This window comes from Rhipicephalus sanguineus, chromosome 1, assembly GCF_013339695.2.
Source record: "Rhipicephalus sanguineus isolate Rsan-2018 chromosome 1, BIME_Rsan_1.4, whole genome shotgun sequence".
Classification (NCBI taxonomy): domain Eukaryota; kingdom Metazoa; phylum Arthropoda; class Arachnida; order Ixodida; family Ixodidae; genus Rhipicephalus; species Rhipicephalus sanguineus.
In genome coordinates this window covers 120,433,669-120,458,476 of record NC_051176.1, presented here as the reverse complement: position 1 = coordinate 120,458,476, position 24,808 = coordinate 120,433,669, and the positions used below count along the sequence as shown (strand labels likewise).

Below are 24,808 nucleotides of genomic sequence, written 5' to 3'. Positions count from 1 at the left end.
CTGTCCGCGCTGGCGCGAAGGAAACTATGTGACCATCTGTGTATGAGCATGGGTACCAAGATATTTCATGCAATTGCGGTGTCGTAATGCCTACATAAGAAATGACGCTACTTATGCGATATCAGCCAAGTCCATGAGCCCGACCCGTGAATTAGGCATCCTAAAGTGCATGTATAATGCTTAAATAATCGAATTTCGCAAGGATTTTTTTTTATTCACAAAAGCTCAGGCTGTGTTGACACGAAGTTTTTAAAAGCTGGAACTTTACGTAACAAGTGATACAACTCTAAGCGTCATGATTGGCATAGTATTAGCAGAAGTGGTCGGCCAACGACCAACAGCTCGTAAGAGCTAAAATGCCTCGTGAATTAGACATCCTCTTTTAAGCATATAGCTTGTGAAATTCGCAAACAATATGTTCACTATCACAACTACCCGGTACCTGTTTTTACCAAACGACGTGCGGGCCCAGTTGCGGTTGCTTTTTTTCACAAACAATTTCATGAGCCGGAACATCGCTGTGTGCCTACCTCTATACGGTAACCATAATGTAGAAGAAGGCGCGGAATAAGCCATTTACACTGATATCCACCAAAAAGAACAACAACAGGAAAAGAAAACAGGTCGTGCTTGCGCACAGTTCCGGGCGTGACGGAGCACTTATTTGACGATTACCTTATTTCGTTTTCGACCTATCATGTGTATACGCATTCCTTTTTCTCCTTGTTGCAGTGTGTTGCCACCTTTTCTCAGGCCCGGAGGGCGCCATCAGAAAAATACATTCAAGGCGGGACTTTCCCTTCTCTGAGGTGCGAGCCCGAAGAGCGGCTGCGTCGTTTCACAATATGTTATGAGAACGGGAAAAATAAAATTTCTAGGTTTTCCTTATCTCCAATTTCTCAATGCAAGCTACCGTGGACGTGACTGGAATATCCGGTTCTCCGTTTTACCGTTTCATCCACACGGAAATGTACAAACTGAGTCCAAGAGGCCGGGTGAATAGAGGGAGAAAAAAAAAAGACCTTCAAAGTGTTGCACGTACGACACGAACGTGCGATGCAAGGACTCCATGAATACGCGCATTAGTGCGGAGCTGCATATAAAACTTTTCTTTTCTTTCGCAGACGTACTCAGCTATATCTGGTTCTCTTTTTTCTTCTTTTGACGCCATAGAATATCAGACGTAAGCCGATCATACATATAGTACTTCACAACGTGAAATTACGCTCTCATTCGTACCCTGTAAGGGAACGACACGCCAGTCACGCATGAGGCCACCAAGAATGCGTTACATTAGATGAGGTTTTCGATAGGGAACCCCGACCTGCCACAATGCTGAACTCGGCGATGGCCCTTCGGACAAACACGACGAATTTCGTGTTACGCTTTAGTACCTGTACATACAATTCGACCCATTCACCCTGTCGTGAATGATTTGCGAATTCCGGATAATAATAAGCACTAAGACATGTTTGAAAAGACTGGCGTAGCAAACTAATTGCGCCGGATGTGTGTATATTGAAGAGCTAGCAAAAGCTTGGTTATAGAGATATCTGGCAGCGGGAAACGTGAGCCTGCAAAGTCTAGACAGGTTCACGTTTGCCGTTTCTCTCTCTCTCTCACACACACACACGCACACACACACACACACACACAAACGCACACACGCACACACACACACACGCACACACACACACACACACACACATTATGAAGATCATGAAGAGTCTGTCTTCGGTTGCCGTAAAATAAATAGGAAAAAGGTATACGCTTCTAAAAAACTGTTTATAGGTCGACGTTTCGAGCGGAGACCGATCTATATATATATATATATATATATATATATATATATATATATATTGTCATGACGATGAGCAGCGGAAGAGAAAGACGAGGCAGAGAATAAGAACCCGCCACTGAGCAGCCGCAGTAATCGAGAGTTGAGGACGACGTCCAGGTCTCCTCGGCACCTGCTCACCTGCCGCCGCTGCAACCACCGTTCGGGGACGGCGCCTAGGCCTCCTCGGCGGCTCGACACCACTTCACCAATACCTGTTCACGACAAAGGACGCCGTTCACGCGTCCTTGGCCATGGATCCCACCGGAGTGACCACCGGGAACGCCGCGTACTCCGCGAACTCTGCCCATTGCTCCCCCGGTGCCTCAACCATTAACGACGAGGAACATTTACGTGTCCTGACGGAACTGTCTCGTCAGCTCGACCGCTTGTCGTCGGGGAACCGCTTGTCGTCGGCGTGCACAAACCTGCCCTCCGCCCGAGATCACGAGGCACAGCGCTTCTATGATGTAGCTGTGCCATTCACCAACGTGCCCTCTCTCGGGCATCGAGCTCATCTGGGGCACCAGCTCGATGGGGCTTCGGTGCCCTCGAGCCCCACGACAAAAACCCTCTCGGGCTGCCCTGAAACTGACGTTGGACGCCGGTCCTGCACTCCACTGCTGGTCTCCGCCTCTGCGCCGGTACACGGCATCTTAACATCACTGAGAGAGGCCGAGACCACTCCTCGTCCAGCGCAGTTGGAGGAGCCGGCCCCCGATTCACCTTCACTGGGGTGCATACAGACACCATCTCCTGTCGTGCTTCACACGCCTATGGTGCAGGCGTCGGAAGAGCCCAATGCATTCATCGCTGTGCTCGATGACGAGTTTCATGAGGGACACAACCTCGGCGCTGAAGACACTCGCAGCAACATCTCCAACGAGAGCAACACAGAAGGCCGCGCGGCAGACGACACCGGCCGTGAGCAGGGTTTTCCGCCAAGGATCTCGAATTCCGCGACGTTGCCAAAGACCACGACCACCTTCGTGCAGGTGCCAGAACCTCTGGTGTCTGGCGCGCCTTTCGCGAGTGAACCGGAAGATCTCATGCCACACACCACTGTGCTCACAGACCCACCGGAGCCGCTTCCAGAGCATTCCTTGACCAAATGCGCGCCACATCACTTCACATTGAGTGAAAAGGTTCTCCGGGACAAGCGCGAGAATGTTGCCCTGTGGATAATCCCAGAGCCCATTGAAATACCATCTTCTTACCAAAAAAAAACCTGCACTAGAGCCCCCAGCCAAGGCACCCGGTGTGTGTTCTCGGATGCTGTTCCGGCAAGCTTCTTTGGCCGTGCCGCGTCCGCCGCTTACTCCGCGACACAGCCGAAGCCCACCGCCAGATGTATGTATGGCAGCTGTCCACAAAAAGTTCCTGAGTGGCCAAGACCCACCACCGCGATACAGTCGGTCTCGTCCTCCAGATCCACGTATGGAGCAACCCCGAACCAAATCGCAGCGTGGCCGGCACAGACCACCGAGATGTAGTCAATGCCGCCCACCAGAAGCGTCATCGGCAAAGCACCAAGCCAAGCCCCAGCGTTGTAGCGACCGACCACAGCGACACAGCCAGCATCGGCCACCAGAGACATTGTCGGCGGCTTTGATCTTTCGCAGTCATGGCCGAGTGTCATGACGATGAGCAGCGGCCTAGCTTGGGCCCTCGTGCTTGACCAGCACGAGGAAGAGAAAGACGAGGCAGAGAATAAGAACAGCCAGCCCACGAACGGGCGTTGTCTCTTGTTTCTCGGTTTCTTCATCACAATATATATATATATATATATATATATATATATATATATATATATATATATATATATTATATATATATATACACATATATATATATATATATATATATATATATATATATATATATATATATATATATATATATATATATATATATATATATATATATATATATATATATATATATATATATACCGCCCCTGAGGAGGACCGGAGACCCTGTCTCCTCGCCGCCTCACGGGCTTGATGGATGGCCCATAGTTGATCTTAGAGGTTTGAACTGCGCAATGCGGCCGCCCACCGCGCCACAGCTTCATCTGAGGAGAATGCATTTCTTCGCATATAACCTCACATTCCATGAGAATGTGCCTAAGAGATGCCTTTGTCCAGCCGCATAGTTTGCAGTTACCGTCTGAATAGATGTCTAGATATATCCTCTTGAGATGAACGGGGTTCAAAGCGCACCCACGTCGTCGACATGCAAAACCAACTAGCCCAATTAAGTGCGCTGACAAACTTAATTTGTAATTGCATCCAATATACCTTTTTGGGCCCTGTCGCGTTTGGGGCGTGGGGGTGGATAAACACGCCTGGATTTTTTATAAACTGTTGTAATGTCTATCGCCCCATATTTTTTTAGGGGCGAAGCTCCTCTTAGTCTAACCTTGTCACGCGTCCGGCGTAAGGCGTAACCGGCAGTATCTCCCGAACAGTATCTCCCATCACCGATCCTTTGCAAACTGCCCACTACTTCGTCTTTGCAAATATCCCACTATGATCCATCACCGATCCATCACTTCACCGACCATAAAGCCGTTATAATGAAGGGGGAACGGAAGCCACGTCTAGCTACCACTTACGATTAATAAAATTTCTTGTATAAATATATACAGTGTTTGTCACGTCCTTGATGATGTACTGGGCTATCGCTTTGATTACTGCTGGGCGAAACCACTGAAGATTTCACGGTGTAACTATGATTGCTTCAGGAGCTTCGCCCAAGCTCTTCATCATTCACCCGTGGATATGCTGTGAATTTTTTTTTGTTCCGTTCGGTAGCGCTGTTCCTTGGCATTCATTTGGAAGCTCGTTTACTATCGATAAGTTTCACAAGAAGTTGTCGTTCTCGCAAATCACGAAGAGAGCTCTAGATGGGGCTTTGTTTCAAGAGATGCCGAAGCACACTCGAAAAGCTCTTTATATAGCTACATTTTCGTTGGCATAGAAAAAGAGTTCCGGTTCAAGGGGCCCGGTGGCCACCATGTCTCTACATACTATATGGTACTCGAGATAACGTAAACGGAAGACATTGTATTTTTCGCAGTGCGTACATTCTGTTATCATCTACTACATTATGTCACACGCTTAAGAGGTTTATCGACGGGCAGAGTGCCTCACCGACTCGCAGAATGACGTTTAATTTTTTTTTTATATATTACGGATGCATTATTTTTTCGTTTAGCACAAGCTGTGGCCATATAAAAAGAAGAGAGATCAAGACAAAATAAAATAAGAGAAATATCACCTGGGAGCATTTGAGAGTACGCGTTTCGAAGATTTTTTATGCAGACACATGCAAGGGAACATGCGTATACAGAATAGGCGTACATTTCTAATCACTATAGACTATATGCGAACCCATACGACGTCATAAACGGCACTGCCATATAAACACGCAGTTGAAAAGCTACACCATTTTTTAAAATCAACGTAGCGAGTTCAGGAGAATTCGGCCTTTCGTCCGGCTATAGCGACTCTGCATATGCATAAAGAAAACAGGGCCGAAAGACAACAAAGTTCGCTCATAATACATGAACAAAGCTGCGTTGGAGGACGCTTGAGCAGTTGAGCTTCGCTTTCAAGAGTGGAACGCGATAGCGCAATCGGGCCCCTTTAGCATCGCCGTCTTATTCGCTTGCCACGCTTCGCTTCTCAGCGTACACCACAACCACGCCGGGAGGAAGAAAGGAACATATGTGCACGTAACTCTGGCCGTTTCAAACTCTCCTAGAATGCCTGATGCAAGCAAGGTTGCGAAATGCCCATTACGCCATATTTCCTCGTTTTGTGAATTATTGAGGTACCCACTGCGTGTCTGCAAGGCAATACCGGCACCTTCGCAGCGGCACACTTTGTTGATGCTGTGACTGATGACGATAATCGATTATGCCTGAGCGCTCTGTAATCGATGGGCCTTTAAACCGCCCACTCGTTGCGCTATTCACACGCATGGTGTGATTCTACGCTTTTGAAGCAGAATATTACATTTTTTTTACGCGATTCCTCGCAGTAATTCACGCCTCTGTAGGTTTTTTTTTTTTTTCGAAGCATTTTCAAGCAGTGGCGTAGGCTCTGTAGTATCACCTGACTACCACGCAGAAGGCCTGAGTTTGATTCCCGCTCTAACCCCTGATTTTTATTATTTGCATCAATCGCGATTTTTTTTCTCACCGACAACGCCGCCGACGCCAGAATTTCAGCGAAATAAGCTCTTTAACGTTATCACGTTAATCTCGCGTTGGGTAATTTCACGCCCATTTCCCTTTGCACGCAGCCACCAGTTTGTTCAAAAACCTACAGGATCGTAGGCGTCTTTTTGATCGCAGCTAAAAGCTGATCCACAAAAGCAATTCTTGAGCCGAAGTATGCGAAGCATGATTGTCGCGAGGCCTGCAATTATCAATGCACGTCCAGCTTACCTTGCTTTTTTCACGAAGGCGTAATTAATTCTTCGAAGTAATCTTGCTGATATGGTATCCTTGCATGCGAAGGCGTGCGTATAGCTTATATCAGTGTGATCGGCAAGCGTGCACAGTAGACGCTGTATATATGTCGCTGTCATTACCTACGATGTCATTGCTATCTCAGACACTGCATAATTACAGTTGTACGCACGTGCAACCATTGTTCACCCCAGACATTGCCCTTTGTCCTTGTCGTTCTGCAAACGCGTCTACACGGTGTACATTCTTCTCAGGCGGCCTCCTTCGTGCCCGTTTTTTCTCGTGTGAGAGTCTTATATGTTCCACATATCGCTGTACTAGTTCGCGTATGTTTGAGTGAAAACTTATTGTTGTGGGCTCATTTCCTACAGGTTCCTGGACTTGAAGCTGACGCATTCAACCCAAAGTATACATGGTGTTCAGCCCATTGTGCGTATACGTCGGAGGGTAGGGAGCGATCCAATAACCGAACGCTACGCTTCCTCTATGCGGAGTGCTACCATAATCGGATATGACGACATGGTTTCTGAAACCTCTCTCGTCCAATTCATTAACCGATCTTCATGTTGGCGTTGCTCCTAACCACGTTTTGGAAACAAACTTCGAAAAACCGCGTCCTCGTATCGGTTCCAGCCCCGAACTGCTAAGTTCATTGCCCCACAGCTTCTCTTTCTTCTTTCCTCGCTTCTTTCTTCTTTTCTCGAAGACATCGCATGGTACATTTGTGAGCTGCTCAAGGCAAGACTACAAGGCAACATCACAGCCGCTAGCAACTGTGTCGACTGAACTGTGTGAGGGAACAGCTGGGAAGCACCAAGTACAGCGGCAACGTTCGCAGGTTCCTTAAAGCCTATATATATAACGCAGCGATTCCCAAGCATAGCAGTCCACGGTTTCTTTAGAGCAGGGGTCTCAAACACGCGGCCCGCGAACCTCGATCTCGCTTGCTGCCCGCGGCCCGCGCATGACTGTATTCGCCCCACATTTTTTTTTTAATTTTCTCAACACATGGGGTGTTGAAACATAATCGTGAAACAAAACCTATATTTCAGAATCAGCGTCCGGATTTTAGTCATTTTGGAGATCGGTATCGACATGATATTGGAATCCATGGCGCCGAATCTCCTTCAGAAATGACCCGTATATGAGATATGGGAAAGGATTTCTTTCAAATGGCAACGTTTGCTGACAATTTGTGCAAACAACTACCCCCCCCCCCCCCTCTCGCTTTTACCTACTTCGCTGTGCTTTAGAGGGTCGACGAGCACCTCCTGTCAAGGAATGAGCGGAGACGAAATTGCGACATCTGTCTGTGTGAAGCAACGCTGGTGAATTTCGTGCTGAATAAGTAAGTTCACATACTCCAGAGAGGTTTGCAGTAACATAAGATGGACAATCGCGCTGCCCCGAACGTGTTATTATTGAAGGTGATCGAACCGATAACAAGTAGTTGTCCATCACGCGCTATCGAGAAGCTCTTTGAATTCGGTCCCCTTTCACGGAAAGACAGACCCATAGTATGGGGTCGGTAAGAGGAACTATTCTTCTCTTTGTTCAGCGTATTGATCTGGAATGAGAACAAAAGCGAATGTTTTCTGAGCAAATAAGAAAGCGACATGGAGGCCCTTCTCTCCCCTCAAGCATCGTCTTCCCGCCCACTTGCAGGGCGGCGTTGTAAGCTGTGCTCCGCAGGGAGAGACGCAAGACGAAGTGTTGAAATTTTCTCCGGCGGCGGTTCCCATTCGCCAGATGAGCGCGCCTCGGGGATGTGTGGGAAAGACGGTTCGCAGGACACAGTACGACGCCGCCGTCACCGCATCCTGGTGCATTGCACTCGTCGGGAAGTCCCGCGACGGCCGCAGCTCCGCGCTGCCGACGCTGCCTGTGCCGCGCCGGTCGATCGAAATGCGATTCTTGGATATCTCCCAGAAACGGGCGCCCGCGTCAGGCTCGCCTGTGCAACTCCGGTCACAAATGACAGTTTTTTTCTGCGCCTCTAATAACCACGTTCTCGGCGCGTACCGCACCAGTCGTGCACTCCCCGCACCTCTCGCGATGGTGGTTGTAACCGCGCACGCAAATAAAAAAGAAAAAAAAAAGGCTTTATGGGTTTCGAACACACCATTGTCCTTACCGACCATCTGTGCTATGGGTTTAAGGAAAGGGAACGTGTTGTCCCGGCACTGCAACAACCTGGAGCCAAGCACGTACGACACAACCTTTCTCCGGATATTCCTTTCCTTTTATTTTTTTTTTCTTCGCATGCGGCGGCGTGCGTGAAACTGCTGGGAACCGCCTTTGTGTGTCCGCGGACAGGCCCAGCGACGTAGCCCGACAACGTTTCGTCCACCGGGAACGAGTCTTGTTGCTGGAGTGCGCTGAAAGACCTCGTCCGACTCTGAACCTATCGGTTCAGAAGGAGCTGACTACTGCGGGCCCTTTTTGCAGATGTAAGTGGCGTAGCTTCGCAGGCGCAACGATCGTGTCGTGGAAGATGCGATGCGTGCGAATAAGTCGATGAGAATGCAGTGCTTCTGCCACTCGATTGCGCGAATACTGCAAAAAGTTTCCTGCCGCTGTAAAGGCTCACCCTGTGGCTGATTCCACGCCGCAACTGCCAGCTGCAATCCTAACAGGGCGACATTGCATCCACAGCAAAGCAAAGCAAAGCAAAGCACGGCGTGTTAAAAAAAAAAAAAACAGAATAACGATTTCAATTAATTGAATCTTCTGTCTTGCTCAATAATTTGAGCTTGTTCAAATGTCGAAAAGAAAACTGGCTACTAATTTTCCGTCCCTCTTAGTTCGTGGGCACACTTTTTCCATTAAAGCGGGAAGCAGGAACGTCGGTAGCTAGCGCAGTGAGCCTCGTAATATTTCGCCACGTTATAAAGTAAACATTTACAGCGTCGTGAGTTTTAGTAATCTCTACGGGAGTCATATCTATATCATACTTTCTATCGTGGTGTTCGTAATGCTCACTTTCATCTGGGACGTAAAGCCGGGCTCTTGTGCAGCCAGCCTGCTTTCTGCACCAACGCTTGTGCTTCTATGTTTTCCTCTGTTTTACTTCCCCGCTAGAGGCATGCAACATTCCCACCAGCGTGCGAGCGCCTTTTAGTCCTCTTCTTTCTCTTAACTTTCGTCACGAAATAGTTTTGCTTCTTTGGCCTACGAAGCTAACCGGTTATGTAGATTCTACAAACAGACTCTTGGCTGCGAAAGCCGTTAATTTCATGCGGCACTGCCGCCAACTTTGTTATATCCACATGACGTGAAAGTCGCGTCGCTGTCGGTCGTGCGCGTACAGTGTCGTAGTAGATATAGCGTTCTAAGGCTTTCGGGCCGAATTAAAAAAAAAAAAGGCTTCTGTTTTTAAAGACTATTTTATCACTCACTTGTCGCAATCGCAAAAAAAAAAAAAAGTTCTCTCCGCGATGGCGGTTGGCTAGCGCTCGTTCCCCCAGACAACTTTCCGCAGCGGTGGTCTAGTGGTTATGGCGCTTGACTGCATACCAGAAGGTCGCTGGGTCGAATCCCCGCCCGGCGGTAACATTTCGATGGAGGCAATGTGCTGGAGGCCCGTGTGCTCATATTTAGGTGCACGTTAAAGAACTCTCGGTGGTCGAAATTTCCGGAGCCCTCCACTGAGATGTCTCTCATTATCATATCGTGGTTTTGGGACGTAAAAGCCCAACCATTATTATTATTCTTATTATAAGCTGTAATGTAGGAAGTGCTTTGTGAATTCGGGTCTTGGAGCTGCATTCACAGAAAGTTCTTTCGCAAAAAAGAGAAGTCTGCCAACCACGACGTGTCACAAGTTAGCGAAGGCGGCCAGTTAGTGGAATGCACTCACTTAAGAACGAAGAGCTTTGTGTTTACGGGTCGCGCATCTCGGCTGCTATCGATGTGTATGTACGGAGCAACAAGGCATTTGTTTCAGCTCTAACAGCAAGCATGCACGACGTAAGTGATTTGAAAGGCGGCTCACCGCTTTTCACAGGGGGTCCAGTTCGCTGGGATTGTTGAACGTGGTACACCGCGAGTGCTATGAGGAAATCCGTATAGGCTCCAGCGGTACTTAGGTAAATTCGCACCACAGGTATATACGAAAATGCTTCCCGTGAAGCGCGAAGGGCCGAACGCTTACACATACGGTGACTTCTACCACGGGTCACCATGAAATTCTGCATCGTAAGTTTATAAGTGAAGACAACGTAAGACAGTATCGCTACTTACTCGAATACCATTCGCTTTCACCGTTGGCGCACGCTACACGATTGCAGCTGTTTTCACTATAGCTGCTTGACAAAGTCGACCGGCATTGAAATGGTAAAAAAAAGAAAGGAAAATTATTACATCAACGAAAAGAAAATATTCACTCACGTTTCGCAGCATTATGCTGGTTTGAACAATATCATGCGGGCTCACCACGGATCACTTCTAGCCGGCGAATTGCGAGCTTCTGGGTGCGTGCTTTTGTTTGTTCTATTGCGGTGAAAGTCACACTCAAGTCGCGCCGAATACGCGCGGGGTCTCTACGTCGAATCTACAGGCTTCGGGACTTCCCCTTCGCTGAGTGGACCGCTTTGAAGTTTTATTGGAATTGCTCGAGAAATTGAGAATGTGTCACTCAGTGTGCCAATGTTTTTCAGTCGTTATGCTTGTCGTTCTTTCCACTGGTGGCAGCGTCGCCTCGAGAGCACCCTTTCCCGCTCATCGTGCTCTCGCAAGATCAGTTTCAGGAAAGCGTTACACGCTGCGCGCGCACACACACACACACACACACACACACACACACACACACACACACACACACACACACACACACACATACATGCATATATATATATATATATATATATATATATATATATATATATATATATATATATATATATATATATATATATATATATATATATATATATGTGTGTGTGTGTGTGTGCACGCACACAAACACTCTCTGGTGCGACCTATATATTCACACTCATGAGAGCCGAATTAAGCGTGGAAAATACACTCCCGCTGGCTCCACACCTGTGCTTCGACTGGTGCCGTAGCGGAAACGAGCGGTAGAGCATCAGGCGCGTCATCCACCGTAGCTGCGGCGTTTATTTCGAACCTCCACTGCGAAATTATAGTTCGTAGACGTTAAGTGCGTATAGAATTGCGAAAAAAGAAAGCGGGGTCGGGGTACAGCGAGACCGTATCGAGCGTGTTGGCACAACGAGGAGGAGGAGTTAAACTCACCAACGGCAGCCGCTTCAGATGGTGTTGACGAAAGCGACGACAATGATGACGCTCAACTATAGGGCCAGTATTCTCTGCACAGGGCATGCCACAGAATGTGGCGACAAGAAGAAACATCGACAGAGAGAGGACTCGTCTGACTGAATGAAGTGAAATGTGAGTATACGTATCAAGGGCATAGAGCCGAACGAGACAGTTTCTATATGGTTGACCTCAGTGGTTTAGCGCTTTATCTGGAATGCCTAACACCCGCCACCGTGGTCTGGTGGTTATGGTGCTCGACTGCTGACCCGAAGGTCGCGTGATCGAATCACGGCCGCGGCTGCCCCATATTCGATGGAGGCAAAAATGCAGGTGGTCGAAACTTCCGGAACCCCTTCGCTACGGCGCCTCTCATGATCATATCGTGGTTTTGGGACGTTAAACCTCAGAAAATTTTATTTTTATTATCGAACGCCTAACTAGGACGGAGGAAGGAAAATGGGTGCGCTTTGGTAAACGAAGTCACAAGGTGTCACCCGTACGGCAAAGAGGCAGCCCTCGCGTTAGTTTTGAGCCAACGTTATTGTAGTTTCCTTTATTGCATATTGATCGAATAAAATGAATGTTCCTGGCCTACCACATATGTACATACACGAAGAAAATTTCCAGTCACCTTTACCGACATTTTCATTGAGTTTATGCTGTTCGCTGGAGCTGAAGGCATGACAGGTATGCTTGCTATGCTACCATGCATATTTTTATGTCCAGCGAGAGAGCATGTTGACGTTATCAGCCTCGAAGGCGCGACTTGCGAACACGGGCACATGATCGGCACCTGCGCTTGCCCGAAATTCACTTGAAGCCATGACCCACAGACTCAAGCGTCGTGGACATATTAATGTGTGCAAAGTTCGTACCTTAAATAAACCGAAATATAGGCCGGTAAAATGCGCTGATTCCATTCGCTCGATGACGCTCCTTCTTTATCATCTACGGCTGACGATGGCCACGTACTGGTGGCAGTGTATGCGAAGCGCCGTCACATACAACTGAAGAAGAAAAAAAAAATGAAATGAACTGCAGTACAATTGGCGGCCCTAAATAAGGAAAAAAAAACACAACTGTTTATTCTAGCTGGGGTTGCCTAGGTGGGTCTACATACCTGATAATTCGATATATGATAAGGTTAGGTATTTATAGTCGGTTACAACGTAAGAGTAAATAAAAAATTGGCCGCGTATCTGCGTGCTTCGCTGCAAATGTCGCCTAAAGACGATAGAAGAGGCGCTGCGTGAGATATGGACGCCATCTGGCAATACGTCGGGAAACATGAGGGCTGTGTTGCGGGCTAGTCCCGGCACAGCGGCAGGCGAAGAGCGGCGGTGACCAACGCGACCGGTGGGGACGCCGACCAGCCCGAACACGCTGTTTGGCGCGATGCGCCGAAGGAGAAGAAACGTCCGCACTCAACAAGTACTCTCCACAAACTCTCTCATTTACACGTCGCCTGTGTAAAACAGGAATGCCAGAGCGGCGCCCCTTGTCATTCGTACAATGCAATACTGAACCGAAACCGAAACACAACATGAGCTTGTGCAGAGGGCACGGAGGAAGACAAGTTTCAGCGCAGTCGCATTTTCAGCGCAGCTTAAGAAACTAGGCTCTTTAAAATTGCGTATCTATGTATTTTCTATTAAAGGAACACACCGCCTAATACTTACCTAATGATGTTGCGCCTCAGATATGCGTAATATTTACTTTTAGATCGGCAACGTTCACAAGTATGAACAGCCGTACCAGTTCAAGATGGTTGGGCGGTAAGCAAGTGGTTCAACTTTGGCCGGGTGGCTGAATCGGGTGACGTGCCGACAAACAGAAAGACAGACCAAAGTTTCTGCGTTTTAAGTTACCCAAGGAAAGACTATCGTCTTTAAAACTCCACCCACTGCCATCACTGCTCCACACAGAGATAATTTGCGTAGACGTTCCTACCAATCATATTCGCTCATGTCCATGACGTCGAACACTTAACGCGTAATCGAGATAGTAGGTGTACCCATGCAGACACATGTTGGTCTCGCTGGTTTCAAGTGGAAAAATTGAACGTCCTGACAAGTTTCTTCAGAGACTCTGACATTGCTGCTTATAGCCAAAGGTCATATTTTACGTATGAACGACGAACCTTTAGTTTCCTCTATGCGTGGCATTTGCATTAGCAGAGAAAAAGTACTTACGCTTCGATAGGAAACCAGCTCGCGTGACACTCTTACATAGGTGATTGTCAAGCTCGCCGAGGTTTTGCGGACGGAGCTTGTATCTCTGTAACTGACTAAGTAGTAAACATGAATACTCAAGGAATGGCAGGAAAACGGCGATGTTCACGGCCGATTAACGGGTGTAAGAGCATCGCCGCCCGCGTCATGCGAATACTTGGTTTCGAATCCCGCCTGCGATCAGTTGTTTTTTCATCCACTTTCAATTTCTCTTTACTCTATCATTTCCAAATTTCAATCGAATTAAACAAGTCGTTTACTTCATATCGTCCTTAGACGCTTCAAGCAAGGATATGTCTTTAAAAGTTGGCCTTCAAAGCTTTTTTTTTCTTTTTCGGCGCGCATAAAAGGTCGCAGTGGGAGGCGACTTTATCAATGCTGCGCGCTTATGACACATTCGGGAGATGGCAATACGGCATTTTTATTTGGTCGTTCCTCGTTCACATCGAACAGCGAGGCGTGGCGCTTACGCAGAGTTTGCTCATTGCAAACGCGCGTCAGCAAAAAAAAGTGCCAGATATCGAGAAAGGTTGCGCTATAATAATTGCTGGGGTTGTGCGTGCCAGAATCCCCATATGATGATGAGGCCCGCCGCGCAGTGGAGGACTCCGGATTAACTTCGCCCTCATGGTGCTCTTTTCACACACACACACACACACACACACACACACACACACACACACACACACACACACACACACACACACACACACACACACACACACACACACACACACACACACACACACACACACACACACACACACACACACACACACACACACACACACATTATATATATTACGTATTTGCTCAATACCAGGACGTAAACATGGCGTTTGGCTCATATCGAACTGACACATTGGTCTGACTCCGTTTTGTATCGGAAACTATTAGTACTGTCGTCTAGTGAAGCTCATAAACAAAGGAATTTTTTTAGTATGGTGGTGCTGAGGTGTTAGCACAAATATCATTACAGTATTCAGGCTCATTGGCAGAGTTCATCAGCTCTCTGAACTATATACACGGATAGAAAGTTCGTCTTGGCAGCACCAGCAGCCTTCTTCGCAACGATCTGCAGGCTCTTTCTCTTGACCACGACGGAGGGCATTAAGGAAATAGGCGAGTTCTTCATTGTCTTCCAATGAAGTTCCAGAATGCTTCTCGAGAAGGCTCGTGACATATTTCAATTTCAGTTCGTTAAGGCGGTGCGTGTACAGCTCGCACTTTTCCGGCGTCAGTGCAAGCGTCTTTCCCCTCTTTAGAAATATGACACGAAATTTGACACAGAAACCTCGCTCCCCCCGTTGCGATTCCTAAGCGCTAGTGTGGCTATACTGCATAATAGTAGTGGGCTACAGAGCGCGGCGGCGGCACGTGGAGGCACACGTGGAAAGAAGCGCGCCTGATCCAAACGATGCTCTTGGTTTATGTCGGCTATTATCCAATAGCATGCTATCTGCTTTTCGACGTCAAACGGCAGGCGCCGGCAGCTCCGAAAAGAGTGAGCACATGTCTCTGCACGAAAAGATAGCACCTGAGAAAATGGCAACTTTGCGCTCCGCTTGTAATGTAAACTCTCCTTCCCGCGCACGACTGCAAGATTTGGCTGAGCTGTTAGCAGCAGTGTCTGATTTTCCACACGATATGTTTTTTCAACAAGCCCGAGGGGCGGCTCATGACCCCTTCAGTATATATCCTTATGGTTGCGGGCGAAAGGTTATAGTAAACATAATCTACACTCACGACTAGTGTACGCATCTCCGCTTGGTGCGCATGTTCGCAAAAGTTTGAAAATATCTTGCCCTCTATGGCATCGGCGATGCGACCGATTACTTTTTTTTTTTTCGGGCACAAAGATATATTGTAAAGGATGAGTGAAATATCGTCGAGCGAGTGACTGATGCATTTCACAGTGCTTTTCCGCCCAGCGACCTCGTATATCAGTGCCTGTATATACTGGCAGTAAATATGTACACGTCAGAGTCGTTTCCTATACGAGCTCAATTCAGTGCACCAGCTGCGCATATTGCGCATGCCAGCTGAAATCCCAAACAAGGCCCCTGTAATCAGCTGCTCACGCCCTCGCCATGCGACTGCGTGACAGGCGGTCCTGCGGGCGTACGGCGCAGACAACCTGCCAGAAAAATGCGGTTTTACCGCTATTTCGATAACAATAAATTCCGGAGTTTTACGCGCCAAAACTACGATATGACTGTGAGGCACCCCGTGACTCCGGATTATTTTCGACCACTTGAGGTACCTTAAAGTCCACTATTTCACGAAACGCAGGCGCTTCTTCAGGCGTGCCCCAAATAGGCGGCACGACTGATATACTGTTCTCTACACAGCCGCGTGTACAAAGCTGGTGCCCCGACGGCTACAGACAAAACGCAATTCACGTCGTGTATAGATTAACTAGTATGTGTGCCGCGAGGAACGCTATATATGCATCATGCGTATCTAGCCGGCCATGCTGGTGATAAAGACAACGTGCAGGAGGGCGCCTTCTAGCAGATATAAGAGGCAGAGGACAAGAAGAAAGAAGCCTTAATACACTGCCTTATTTCCTCTAAGAAAAAGTTTCCGTCTTCTTCTTGACTGTCCGACAGAGAAGACTTGAACAAATTAATTCAGAAGGCTGGCCAATACTCGGACTGTGGTCGAGGTCTGAATTCTAGGGAAAAGAAGCTTTCGTGGCTTTGTGAAACCGCAATTTACTTAAAGCGCTACCAGCACGTAAAGCCCCTAGGCTAACTTTTGCCTCGATAAAAAATATATAAAGTATGCATCAGTTTAATTAAATTGCCTTGTTAACTAAGCCACCGCTAGAGGCGCAAAACAATGTTCCGACTCAGTGACGTTTACTGACTCATTGACTGCGGGGGTTGCATCTTATTCAAAGTAAAATATGCCGTATGATATCACCTATAATAGTCAATGGGCGGGTTGGTGGCGTAATCCTAAAACTTGGATGATCCATTCATCCGGAGTGCGTCGTGCTAACTGAAGCAATTATACTTGTATGTAAAAGAAATAATCTGTGGATGATTTAACTCTAGGAAATGTCCTTTCAAAGTAACAACACTTTTGTTTTATTGCCAAACTCATGATAGTTATCTACGCGTTTCGTTTCGTTTTATTTTGCTTTTTTTTTTGTTTGGTTTCGTTTTTCCAGGAGGAAACACACGGCTCGATCCTTTCGTTTTGCTGGCTTCAGCATCGTTTATCAGACACTGGTAAAAGCAAGGCCTTCCCAGACCCGGATAGGACACTGGCTCGCCGTTAGTGCGACGTCATGAGGTGGTGCCGTTCTTTTGTAATTAGCTCGGAACTACCAGGAAGTTACAAGAGATCATGCCACGAGAGCCACCGAAGCTCTCTTCGTGGCCACTGGCTGCTTGCTGACTGTTTGCCACTACCCCACCTGTTTGCCACTGACTGTTCGCCACTATTCCGTAGCATGCAGCAGGCAAGAGAAATGAACGAAATCGTTAATCAAAGCAGAATAAAAAGATGGGCCGGAACTAGCAGATGGAGACCATTGGACATTTCATTGTATGTTATGCCCTGACTTTCCCATCTGTGCGAAGCTACTAAAACAACAACTCAAACACAGCAACAAACACAGCTACGATCTAAAGAAAAAAACAGTGATACCGTCACGTACTGGGATCAATATCCAGCGCCTCCACTAAGAAGACGACACGTTGAAAACAGACGACCGACCTTTACTCAGTCAAGACGTTTGGTTCAGTTCCTCTAATGGACAGCGCAGTTCAAAAAGACTAGGCGGCGGCACGTGAACCAAAATGCGTGAACTGCATTGTGTTCGTCTACTTCTTCCTCAGTCAGGGTTGCCAATGGTGGCTACTTTTCGCCAAATTGGCGAATTTGAGAGGCTCGTGGCGACCTAAAATTATGAATGGCGACACGGCGAATTTTTGGCGATTTCTGGCTTAGGTCTCCACTAAGTTATGCATAAGCTCAATGTCTTCCCAACGAATGAGCGGCAACATTCTCTGTATTTTTCTTGGTTTTAGACCCACGAGTAGAATGTGCACATTCAGCGTCATTCCGTATGTCCGTCCTGTAACTCGTGCGTATCTCCTATCTCCTCAATTCATCTAGATACAGGAGGTACTGCAGCGGCCCCTAGCGACATTCTAGCAAAATGTAAGTCAGCGGACTGCCTTGCATACCGCGAGGCAGCAGTGTTTTACTATAAGTTTAAGGCTTTAGGTGCTTTAAGCTTCTCTAAAGTTTCGCTTCTGAAGGGGCTAGACGACGGGTTGGCCGCGTCTTCCGGCCATGTGTTCCGCCAGAGCTCCAACTGTTCTGAATAGCTTGGCGGCTTATTCACTGTTTCAGTTCCCCCAATTCAGCTCGTAAAGACTGTTTTGAAATAGCGAAGAGAGGCGGATACGCGGCTATTTGTGCAATAAAAAAAATATTTGTTGAGGCATTTTCCACTGTTCTCGGTGAGCGCGTGCAATGAAAACAATTGTCATATAACATTTTACCTTATCTACCTGTTCATTAATAACGCATCGGATTGACGCGTGTAGATATAAGTGACTATAAGAAAGGGTCGGTGACGTCCTGTATCATACTCACTAATGATCGGTTACTGTAAGAATTCTGTGGTGTTACCTTCAATAAACCTTTTAATCCTTTTAATTCATATAAGGGTACGTAAAGCTGTCTACAAACAACGCTTTGACAGTTTTCGCCCGCGGTTTACCACACTTTTACCTTTGAAACGGTCGGATAGGGATAGAAGGATATCATGAGCGTTTCATTCATTCACCTTTCCGCCACCACGCACATCTTGCGGCTAGTCGGAGAAGCAGCACCATGCACTCCCATGGTGAAGCGGGTGATACGACTGTCATTGAGAAACGTCAATATAATTTAAGGGTCTAGGATGGTACTGCATTATACGGGGCTATACATGAGTGGAAATTTTTATTACTATAGGTATGCCGCACGTATCTAGAATGGCGACTTTTTTGGCGATATTTGTGAAAAAAATGGCGACTTTTGGCGACTTTTTGCTCGTCATTTGGCGACATTTAGTCGAAAGTCAGTGGCAACGCTGTCCTCAGCCACCAACACTTGACGCAGCAGGTGGTACTAGCCTGGTGGAATAAGAAACTTTCGTGAGAGACTGCAGTCTATACGTTGACGTTCCGGAGAGCGCGAGATTAGCATGGCTATAGCAGATAGTACATTTAGTTCCCGTCACCCCTTCCTTCTCGCGCTGTGCAGGTGGGGATAGACGAGCACAAGGAGTACCAGTGCATGCATTGGTCATGTATAGGTAATCCTTGTGTAAACCAGTCGCGCGGTTAAATTGAGGCTTACGTATCCCAGCTGCACAAAATTAAAACTCGGAGCCTTCATATGCCGTCTGTTATAACTCCAGTGTTCCCTCGATAAGCTAAACCCCACGATTCAACACTTTTCTCCTGTGATTACCATGAATTGTCGTACCTTTTTATAGCAAAAGAAAAAATAAAATAAAGCGAGTTCCACGCCAGTGAAATCTGAGTAAACAACGGAGCTGGCAAGCAAGCGCCGCCACTTGGCGAACGCAGATCCAGTTGTTTCTTCATATTCTTCTTCATTCATTCTTTCATCTTCCTTTATTTCTTTATCTGTTTGCCCTCTCTCCTCCTCTCGCTCCTTCTAATCCTCACATCACTTCCCCCCCTTGCTATGCTATCGTACATGGCTATGCTATGGTTTACCCTCTCACCTCCTCTATTTTCTCCTCCTTTCCCTCGCTCTTAAAATAGTCCTCCTCATACTCACTTCGCCTTTCCCTAGCTATACTATACCTATGCATGGCTATGCTCTGCGAAGAGCTGCTTGGCACATACCCGCTTTGCATACCCGCCGAGTTGCACGCACAATAGCGATCATTGACTGCTTTCTTCCTGTGTACGTGGTACCTCGAACATCATTCCGCGAAAGAGTTAATAATGGGGCATGATTAGAAAGTGTGGCCCTTGGCCTAGTCGCTTGTGCTTGATCGAACGGGGAAAAAAGGCCCAAATTTATCACATGTTTCCCATCACATGTATTACAACCACCGTTCCCTAACGCTTCCAGTGCAAGCGCGGGGACCCCAACGAGCCACGGAGGCGAGAAGCTGAGCGACTGACCAAACCCTGGGCAGGCAGGCGAAGGAATAGCTTCGCTTTAACAAGGTGTACTGACTGAGCCACTGCTACGACTAACCCGCGAACAAAGCGTCACCTTCATAGTCGAACAGAGTGGGGACGGTATACGTACAAGCGGTGAATATCTGGAGATGCACCGTAATTTGTCAAATGGGCTAGAGAACATGCGGTTCGGCGCTGGTCGAAGAGGTTTCCCCGTGCCGGCATGGTTGGGTCGGGTGCTGCAATGGGCGCAGCGCCGCACAGAACCGCGGTCCTCGCCGGCGGCAATATGTACGCACCGAGCAATGCGAAGGGGAATCCCCTCCCACTCCCATCGCTGAGGCCCATCTCGTGCCCTACCCCGGGGCGACTGCCCCTCGCCTTTTGATGCGCGCTGAGCCCGACCTGCGGACTCAGTGTACACAACAACTAACCGGCTTATGCGTGTTTCTCCGGCGCTCGAAAGCGGACGCAATGGTGCGACTCACTCGTTAATGCACGCGACGATGTTTGGAGACGCCGACTGTGTTGACCCGTTTCTTTTCCCGGCTCCGGAGGCCGTCGCAGGTCGACCGCTTAACGCGACTCCCGGCCAGCTGCCAGAGTTTGTCTAGAGTCCTTGGGCGTCCCAGCTCGTTGGCAGCTGCGCCGCTATTCGCGCACACGTTGCAAAATTGCTAATATTTCGCAATAACGGTCGGAATCCTCAATTTGCCTTCTTCCCAAAGTAGTGCACGGCAGTATCACGTGCCAGCACCCAGCAGTATGCGGTACTTTATTCTGAAGCCGTCTAACTGAATGAGCTGCATTGCGGGGATGGGTGGGCCCTCAACTCGTGCGTAAGTTAGGCGCTGTATGTAATTGATGACGAGAAGGTCTGATTAACTCGTCCAGATCTCCTTGACTGAAAAGTGCCGATGCGACAGAGGGATGACGTTGAAATTACCAAGCAATGGCTCAACAAACTCCCCCCCCCAGATCTTTGGTAGTGCAAAGAAAAGCTTATGACCGCAAGTACTACACCCCCTCCAGTTTGTTAACGTCTGGAAATTTTTAAACAGAATTGTTTGAACTGCCTGCTCTTTCGATTATTTACTGTGTTTGCGAACGCAGACAGCATCAAAAGCTTATAAAAACGGCGACAGCACGCCGGAAAAATTGGCTGAATATTTTACTCAAACATATATGTTTCCATCAGACGCGGAAAAATAGCAAGTTTCAATGAAGCTTTGCAGTACCGGCGCTTTGATGACTTCGGTGACTTCATTGCACACAGCGCCCTGGCACTCTAACTTTTTATACTGCGCACAGGCAGTGTTTTGCACATCCAGAAAACTGCTTACTGATCCTCCGTGGGAGCTTAGCAGGTAAGGTGTTGCGCTGCTAAGCTCGAGGATCCGGGTTCGATTCCCGGCCACGGCAGCCGCATTTCTATGGAGGCGAAATGCAAGGACACCCATGTACTTAGATTTAGGTGCACGTTAAAGAACCCCGAGTAGTCAAAATGAACCCGGAGCCTCCCACAATGGCATGCCTCATAATGAAATTGTGGTTTTGCCGCGTAAAATGCCATAATTACAAAACTGCTCATGCACGTCGTCTCGTTTTACAGACATATATATATATATATATATATATATATATATATATATATATATATATATATATATATATATATGACCACGGCATTCCACTCGCTTGCGCGAAGGCAGCGTTAATATTCACTGAAAAAGTGATTGCACATTACAAAACAAATTACATTTAAACGTACGAAATCAACAATGCGATCAAATAAAGTTTCCTTGCACAATTACATAAAGCGCATTCAATAAAACTGTCAAACCGTTAGGTATGTAGATGTTCATTGGCTGTTCCACCGTAGCAAGCAGAGAGTATGTATAGCCTCATAGCAAGTTTGTGTTTGTGCTCTCCTTTTCCCTCTTTCTCTCTGCTCTAACTTTCAAACTGTCCTATCCCTTTCCCCATTGAAGGGAGCATACCAGTTTTTCCAGACCCGTTAACATCCCAGCCTTTCCTAGCCAACCTATTTCTTGTTGGAAATCTTCTTGTGACTAGTAAGAACAACAGCCTCCTACTAACTAAAAAGAAGAAAGCAGCTTTACACTGTATGTGATCGTTGTAAGAGAAAGCGCACCAGCTAATCCTGATAACGAACATATTATTAGCGTGCAGACGGGCTGCCAATTACAAATAGGGTAATTGGGTAAATAGACTTGCTGGCCGCTTGTGTCTGCGCCTTTAAGACAGCATCATTACGAATCGGAAGCAGAGGGAGTTGCAGCACTGCGCGCAGGCAGGCCGGAGAGTTGCTCCTTCACTTTGTTGTCGGCCGCTTGGTGTACAACTAGCTTCCAGAACTACAAAATAAATCAAGAAATACCGCAGCGTAAACGTGATGCGAACGTTCTGACTTTCAGGATAGCATATGGAACATCAAGAGAAGCAAGAACAGTGAGAAATAAATACAGAAAGCGCTATATTCGCGATAAAAAGGTTCTCCTCTCTCTCTCTCTCTCTCTCGCTCACACACACACACACACACACACACACACACACACACACACACACACACACACACACACACACACACACACACACACACACACACACACACACACACACACACACACACACACACACACACACACACACACACACGCTGATTAGCACGAATAACTAGCGGCTACGAAGCAGAATTCAACACAATGCTTCTATATACGACGCCACTGAAGCTTTCCTTCAGACACGGATTGTGGGAGAAGGAAATTCTGAAGGTGTAATTTCCATAGAGGCATTTTTGTTAACTTTTTCAAATGGATCGTAGTGGATGGTGAGAGAGGTTCATACAGCTGTGTTGTCATTCAAGAGTCGGCATTCACGCGAGGTGCGCTTGATAAAGTTCATTGCATAAGGGATGCACGTTCGTTCATCATGAGCTGCTAGGTGGGCGGGCGCTCTATAATATTGCATCCAGGTTAGTCATCTGAGAGTGGCAGGCTGTTTTCAGCCGGGTTCAAGGCGGGTCAGACGCGCAGCTGTAATCCTGCGATCGGCGTACACTTGTTTTTGACCATTCACGCAGCTCTGTGAACGTGTAACGTCGGTGCAAGCCTTATTTCACGCGTAACAATGAAAACGGCCCCCAAAGAATGGAGGCTGGAACGAAGTATTTTTCAGCCGCAATTTTCGAGTGTTTCAGTGAATGGCGTTACATTTATCGTTATCGGGCTCCTAAGGAGCCGCGCCATTTCATTGTGTCTGCGGCTGCGAAAACAAGACTGGAGACGATCCAAACAATGAACACAGACAGTGCATGAAAAATTATAACGACCATATTCCCTGTATGGAAACCACCTGAAGATATTCGAGTATTTAAGTCGCACAAAAGAGAAGCCCTTAACCATGTCGTGTTCACTGTTTGCCTCGGCAGTGGTGCGATCACGACAGGCATAGCCGATGACGAAGTGCCACGAGCCGAATTGACAAAGATTTTTCTTCGTAAGTGATTCTTGCCATTGGCTGACAGGCTTCGCTAACCATATGTATGGCATCAGCATTGGCTGAAATGAAGTTTTCTCTTGCGAACAATCATATAGCGCTAGGCGTTTTGTATGTGCGGGCCCTGAATCCCTAGGCGCGAGTTATAAATCAGGGCCCGCGCTCACAAAAAAGTCTTACGCCAGAATTGTTCGTAAGAGAAAATTTCAGCCAATCCGGATGCTGAACACATCATTAGTGAAGCCGGTCTGCCAATGGCAAGAAAGCACTTAGAAAAGCTTCGTCAATTCCCAACCAGCTTGTGCGCTCTCTAAAGACCGAACAAGCGGAACTACCGCCTCCATCCGGAAGTTATACTCAGCTGTGCCGCGCACTGGGCGAACTCGCGGACTGTCGTCCAGTGCGCGACACGCTGTTTGGACGCCATAACGTGGCAAGCGAAAATGACCAGCTCACGTGGTGCCCGGCGAAGGCCCGCGCTCCTCTGCCGAATCGCCGGATCCACGGAGACGCGTTGTCGTTCGTGGACGAGGCCTCGGCTGCGCAGGCCGAACGGCGTTCAAAGCGGCTGTGCCTTTGAGGAGCGCGGCGGCGCATTTGCAGCGCCCTCGGCGGCCCCGGACGCGGACCCCGGCGGCAGCTGCGTGTGCGCGCACGTACCGAGCCGAGGTGGTACTGGAGTGGCTTCCCTCCGGTCGATGTGGAACACCGACTACTCGGAAGGCGTACTTTGGTGGTCGAGCATTTGGGCCTCGAGACCGATAATATTTCGGTGACGCGGGACAGCGTTTGCAGGCGTAAAAATGACCACAGTGGAAAATCTTGCACTCCCCATACGCGTCGCAGTATTTCGCCAGGTGATCTTCGGCGTCCGGCGTCGAAGTCAACACGAACGATGCAAAAAATCATCATGTGATGACGTCACCCTATGATGTCATCATGACGTCTTCTCACGTGGTTTTGCAGCGCCTCCGGGATTGGCTCAGCTATATCGTCGCTTGGTCAAAGGTGGGCCGATCCCGGAGGCAGTGCAAAACCACGTCAGGTGCATAAAGCTATCGGGGGGGGGGGGGGGGAGACGATCAATACAATTTAGTGAAACGAAAAAAAAATAAGAAAATAACAAGATGGCTTTCGCCTTCGAGTCGTCTAGGGCGAATTCTTAAGCGACCGTGTGACTTTTTACGGATGGTACCTTATGACACACTTTTTTACTAAAGAAACGTTCTTTCTGACGCAGGAGCAGGTGTGACCACCTCGAACGTTCGTCTGTTCTTTAAGCGTGTCAATA

General features: G+C 47.8%; 1 protein-coding gene across 6 annotated transcripts in view; it reads right to left on the bottom strand.

The window, feature by feature from the left end:
• Nucleotides 1-24,134, bottom strand: part of LOC119396905 (uncharacterized) — a 125,125-nt gene extending 100,991 nt beyond the window's left edge. For all 6 annotated transcript variants that reach the window (XM_049416151.1, XM_037664339.2, XM_049416148.1 and 3 more), the window contains exon 1: nt 23,974-24,134. In XM_049416151.1, the coding sequence (XP_049272108.1) occupies nt 23,974-24,114 (141 nt within the window). In that variant the 5' untranslated portion in view covers nt 24,115-24,134. The remainder of the gene's footprint in view (nt 1-23,973) is intronic.
• Nucleotides 24,135-24,808: the final 674 nt, after the last annotated feature.